The sequence below is a fragment of the Urtica dioica genome, chromosome 8, assembly GCF_054948205.1.
Source record: "Urtica dioica subsp. dioica isolate 48M chromosome 8, U.dioica_male_clone48M_v1_H2, whole genome shotgun sequence".
In the NCBI taxonomy this organism is placed as follows: Eukaryota; Viridiplantae; Streptophyta; class Magnoliopsida; order Rosales; family Urticaceae; genus Urtica; species Urtica dioica.
The window spans coordinates 37,307,536-37,313,535 of record NC_142763.1 but is presented as its reverse complement, the minus strand read 5'-3'; the positions used below and the strand labels follow the sequence as shown (position 1 = coordinate 37,313,535).

The window sequence follows — 6,000 nt, the reverse complement described above, 5'->3', positions numbered from 1 at the left end:
CAAGTACAATACTGCACGTTCGTATTAAGGCAAATCTTCGACCTTCATCTCGAGAGAGCGACAAAAAATGTAGGGGCCGTTTGGTTTAGTTTTCTAAACTCGTTTTCTGTTTTTAAATTCTGTTTTCTGATTCTAATTTTTAAATTTAAAAAACAGATTTAGAATTACGTTTCAGAATATTTTAAATGTTGTTTGGTTATGTTTTCCATTCAATTGTATAGAGATAAAATAGAAAACAATTTTTCATTGTTTTCTGTTTTCTAAACAAATTTCAAAGAAAACAGAAACATGATTCTAAATCTGTTTTTTAAATTCATAACCAAACAGTTTTTCTAAAACTGTTTTCTAGAATTTAGAATCAGAAAACAGAAAACGGGAACAGAAAACATAACCAAACGACCCCGTAACTTCTCATAAAATTTGAGGATTGAAATTGTGATATTTTGGAATTTTTTTTCTAGGGAAATCGTTGGCTACTTATCCAACAATTCATTACGAATATTTTACTAAAAAAAATAGCTATTAAAAAATAGCTATTATTATTTTTATTTTGATGAATTACCTATAATTTAACGAAAATGATTTTCATCGGCGGATCAACGCGTGCTGATATAAGTGAGGTGATGGAGCCCACATTTGATCTCACTTGTATTAGAGTAACAGCGCAGCGCCCAGTTACCTATATGCGCTCATAGTTTAAATGTATTTATCTTTTCCGTTGTTATTAGGCGAGAGTTTTGATTGGAAAAGAGACAAGAATTTGCATCATTAGTTATTATTAATTGATTCAAATGATTTTTGATGTAGTAAAAGATAAACAAAGGTGATGAACTAATCCATTAATTTATAACAAAGAGGAAGTATTTAATAAATACATCCGCCTATAAATATCTGCGTGACCATGTTCCAAAGAAAAAAAAATATCTCCGTAATCATTCAGCATTTGTGAGCACACTTTTGTCCATATCTCAATAAATAATTACAAGCCGGACCCAAAACAATAACCCACGTCTACAACGCGGCTACTCAATCGCGTGCCACGTGGGCTTCTCGGCTCTCTCAACCGACACGACAACACAGCGACGCTGCTCTTCTTCCTTCGTCCTCACGTTACCGTCCCAAACCCAACCCCCTCAAAATACTTTACATATATATACATACACGCAGAGAGTTTCGTCAAAGCTCAAAAGATAGAATCAGAACAATCAATGGCTTCCTCGCAGAACCCGAACTCCTTATACCCGGTAGTCGACGATTCGAACCCCGAAGCCACCACATACAAGTCACCGGCTTCCTCTTCTCCATCCATATACCCTTCAATCGAAATCCAGGACATGGCAGAGAATCTCTTCCCGGAAGATCCGATCCAAAAGGAACCCACGGCGACAGAGTCATCGGAGGAGATCCTGGTCACGGTCCCCGGCGCGATCGTCCACCTCGTCGGAAAGGACGACGGCGTCGAACTCGCGTCGGGAGACCTGACAATCGTGGGCCTCCGCCAGGGGGGGAACATTGTGGCCGTGCTCGCGAGAGTCGGCGGCGACGCGATCCAGTGGCCTCTCGCCAGAGACGAGCCCGCCGTGAAGCTCGACGCCTCTCACTACCTCTTCTCTCTCCGCGTCCCGGCCCCCGACGGCGAGGAAGACCGCTTCGAGGCCCTGAACTACGGCGTGACGGTGGGGGCGAAGGGACCGATCGCTGAGCTGGACCGGGTTCTGGAACAGTACAGCTGTTTCTCGGTGGCGGAGTCCGGCGGTCTAGAGCTGGCCTTGCCGGAGGAGCGGGAGAGGGGAGATCAGCTGGTGAGGGCTTCCTCGGCGGCGTATTGGGCCACGTTGGCGCCGAACGTGGAGGATTACAGCAGTCAGGTTGCGAAGATGATCGCCGGCGGGTCGGGGCAGCTGATCCGAGGGATTCTCTGGTGCGGCGATACCACGGTGGGCCGGCTTCGGTGGGGCGAGGAGTTTCTGAGGAAGAGGCTCGGGAAAGGCCCGGACAGCGAGATTAGTCCCGAGACTTTGAAACGCGTTCAAAGGTTTGAATTCATACAAATTCTTTTTCCTTTTTGTTGAGTACTTTGCATTCATCGGTTTGACTAAATGTGTGACGTGTATCAGGGTGAAGAAGCTGACGAAGAGGTCGGAGAAAGTGGCGTTGGGGATACTCTCCGGCGTGGTCAAGGTTTCCGGGTTCTTCACGAGCTCGATAGTCAACTCGAAACCGGGGAAGAAGTTCTTCAACCTCATGCCCGGAGAGATCGTTCTTGCTTCCTTGGACGGATTCAGTGAGTCTCCTGTTCTACCCATTGTTTAAAAATACCTTTGTGCTTGATTAAAAAAATATTCTCAGTTTGTCATTTTTGTTAATTGTCTGAGTGAAAATTGGGTTTTGGCCTTTTTCATTTTATGATCTATATTTAGAATAGATTAGAAGTTGTTAAATAGAATGAAGTAGTTTTGATAATTAAAAAACAAAAGCATGACAAGATTATTTTGGACGATGTTTAAACAAGCTCATGTTTTGGCATAAAACAGGCAAGGTATGCGATGCAGTGGAAGTGGCCGGAAGGAACGTTATGTCGACATCGTCGGTAGTGACCACAACCCTTGTCTCTCAGAGGTACCAAAAGCAATTCATACCATAATTATGTTATTATTGGCTCTCATTTGAAGCTTGAAGAAAACTTGAAATTTGAAAATGCAATTAATATCGAAGTGTAAATGGGTGTGGGCAGATATGGAGAGAAAGCGGGGCATGTGACGAACGAAGGGCTGGACGCTGCGGGGCACGCGATGGGGACAGCGTGGGCGGTGCTCAAGATTCGAAAGGCTCTCAACCCCAAGAGCGTCATCAAACCCACAACTCTAGCCAAGGCTGCTTCTGAAGCCACTTCGAAGACCAAATGAGTTTCCCGAGTTTTTCACTCTTCTTTTACAGTTTGGGTTTGCTAGTTTCTGCGTGGACAGATTTAGAGATGTAATATCAGTACAGTTGAGATTCTAGTTTTTTTTTTTTTTTTTTCTATTTAAATAATCTTTTGCTCTCGTTGTATGTATATTGTTGATTCAAACCATTTGCCTTGACCTTTCACATATCCTTATTTATCAAGCTCTTTTTCTAGATTGTCAAACATAGAACTAGGACTAGCCGGAATAAAAGTCCGGAGGAAACATCATTCCATCGGCTCCCGATTCTCTCTTTATCGAATGCACAACGTTGTTTACGGTTCATTCGATTCTTCACATATTAAATTTCTTGTTGCAGTCAGTCTGTTCTTGCTCGATGAATCAAGCGCAAAACAAAATTGCAAACACGATCTCCAAAATCAAGGGTCAAAATGGGTACTTCACCTCATCATCAAAAGGGCCTAGTTAAAACTTCCCCTATCATCAGAAAATGGGCATAGTTGAAACTTCTCCTATCATCGGAAATTTATGGCCGAGGAGAGAGCCCATATCTTGAATTACCAACCGGCATATGCCATCAAAGGGCGGAGCATCCACAGATATAACAAAAGTTGGAAGTTTTTAACCGGTTAGCCCATTGAGAGTTCATGGCCACCAAATGATAAGCCTTTAGTGACCAAACAAAAACAAAAGTAAACTGAATAAAATATTTTCTCAAATTTAAAAGGCCTCTTGGAACAAAGTTTACAAGGAATTTGGCATGAAGCTGAATTTGGCAATAAAGCACTGTCACATACACCCCATAAGTTCAGCCTCCAACATGATCACGCCTCGATTGGGCTCCTTCATATCACACGTAGTTATCAACCTGCACTACTCACATACCATAAACGCAGGGGTAAAAAAGTAATTTAAATATACTTTATTAGGATTTAAGTCTTTTAATTATCTTTTGAAGATTATTATGTTATTTCCTTATTTATTAGGGATTTAATTGTGCAATTAGTAACAAGCCATGTTGGCTATAAATAGCCATCGTCCACTTTAGATTTAGGTTAAAATTTGATTAGCCGTCTTGGTATTGAAGCTTCTAGGGAGAGTTTCTGGTCTTACTCTCGAAGGAAATAAGATGAATCCTTTTGTGTTTTTTTAGATTCATTCAATAAAATAATTACGGGAACATCACGTTCTCGTAATCATCAGAGATCCGTACTTCGATAGTAAATCGTTACAGATCCTATCAAATTGGTATCAATGGCCGCAACATCACCATAGGGGAGACAAAGAACGAGGCTACGAGCCAGATCGAGGACCCGAGCATGAATGAGTTCGCAAACTGTACGAAGATCGAGGCTAGAGGATGCGACCACGACCGAGTCTGCACTACAAATGCCCATCTTTGAAGGCCATGGCACTAACGAATGTATCATTCGAGTGGAAGAATAATTCTTCATCAACAACATTGAAGGTCGGAAAAAGCTTGATGTTGTTTCCCTATGTCTCGACGGGAAGGCGCTACGATGGTATGAGCTGAAAAACAAACGAGAACCATTCACAAGATGGCGCATTTTCACAAAACGTCTTCGAGAGCGGTTCTGCGACATCCACGTTGAACGTTGCAATGAGAAATTGATGTCTCTCACACAAACTGGAACACTTGAAGATTATTTGGATGAGTTCGAGAGAATCATCGGTTGCACCAACGATCATGTTGATGGTCCGTATGTGGAAACCTCGAGGTCTTGATGATGCGATAGTACTTGCGCACTTAGCTGATGAGTGTGATTATACACTTGACCGGCCATAGCTTGCAGCGGCAATTTCAACCCCAGTGAAAGTCTCGACCATTGAAGCAACAATAAATACATTCAAGAGGCTCATGGAGACCGAGTATGTTGCCAAACGAGCTCGTGGCCTATCCGTCAATCCAAGTACTTGAGGAGGCGTATTATTTTACGTGCGAATCCATTCTCTTTTGGCTTAAATCTAGCTAGTTCTTAAGTGTTTTTGAAGGTTATCTCGAGTTTTTGTGACATATTTCATGTAAATGGTGATATTTGAGAGCTGATAAGTATTTGAAGTTAATCGAAAACATTGGAGGGCAAAAAAGAGACAAAATGAAATTAAAACAAAATACTTAAAATATCAATTTTTGAAGTCCGCGCACTGCGAGCTCCTACACTACGCATCGTGCGGTCCTCCAAAAAACATGCGCGCGGCGTGCGATCACCTCTGTGCGGCGCGCAGATCCTCGATTTTGATGACCTTTGTTTCTGTTTTTGAAGTGTTAGGGCCACTTCAACTGATCCAAAAGCCCAAGTTGGCTTCGAAAATCACCCTTGAGACTACACTCATGTAACCTTAAAATAACATCACTTTTTCATCTTTTGCTTTCCTTTTATTTTTCTTAAAGTGTAATTGATTGTTTTTTAGAGCTTTTGGAAGAAGAAAAAGTGTTCTTCGCTGGTATTGACAACCTGACGAGTTTTCAAAGTTTAACTTCAATCGTTCTTCTTTCTTCTTCTCTTTTATTTAATTTATTGCTTTCAATTATTATGCTTTGCTTAATGATAATTATGAATTTCATTAGGGACTAAGTTTTTATTGCGGTTGTGATGTAGCTGGGATTTATAATGGTTGCGGGGTTTGTAGGGTTAGATAATACTTTTTTGCTTCTCTTCTTGAATCGATTGTCATGAATTATGCTTAATGCTTAATAGTTCTTGATCACCATTAGATTTGTTATCTTGGATTGTTTAGCTACTCGAGAGAGAGTAAAGAATCGTGCTTTTAACCGAGAGGATAATAATCCGTCAGTTACATAGGTTTGCTATAGCACTCGAGAGAGGCTAACGAATATTTTTGATATAGTGAGATTAGCATCCATAGGAATTGATTTTGTTGTTCAAACCCGAAACCCCCGACCTTGTTAGTTCCGGTGAAATCGTGACCCCTACTTTCTCTTTATTGAAAACTTGTGCTTAATTCATTGCTTTTTGTTTCATTTAATCTTGTTCATCGTTTCAAAACTTCATCACTCTTTCTTGGAATCAATTCACTACAAGCTTTAAATCGTTAGAATCGCTACTCCTTG

The 6,000-nt window shown here is 41.2% G+C and overlaps 1 protein-coding gene and 1 long non-coding RNA gene across 2 annotated transcripts; both read left to right on the top strand.

Moving 5' to 3' along the window:
- The first annotated feature begins 1,014 nt into the window (after nucleotides 1-1,014).
- On the top strand, nucleotides 1,015-3,090 carry LOC149389637 (protein EARLY-RESPONSIVE TO DEHYDRATION 7, chloroplastic-like). Its single transcript, XM_089623415.1, has 4 exons — nucleotides 1,015-2,035; nucleotides 2,118-2,284; nucleotides 2,535-2,619; nucleotides 2,735-3,090. The coding sequence occupies exons 1-4, from the start codon at nucleotides 1,209-1,211 to the stop codon at nucleotides 2,904-2,906; spliced, it is 1,251 nt and encodes a 416-aa protein (XP_089479541.1). The 5' UTR covers nucleotides 1,015-1,208; the 3' UTR covers nucleotides 2,907-3,090.
- Nucleotides 3,091-3,406: 316 nt separating this feature from the next.
- LOC149389636 (uncharacterized) lies at nucleotides 3,407-4,593 on the top strand. Its single transcript, XR_016300713.1, has 2 exons — nucleotides 3,407-3,812; nucleotides 4,060-4,593. It is a non-coding gene; the product is annotated as an uncharacterized LOC149389636 (long non-coding RNA).
- The last annotated feature ends 1,407 nt before the right edge of the window (nucleotides 4,594-6,000 follow it).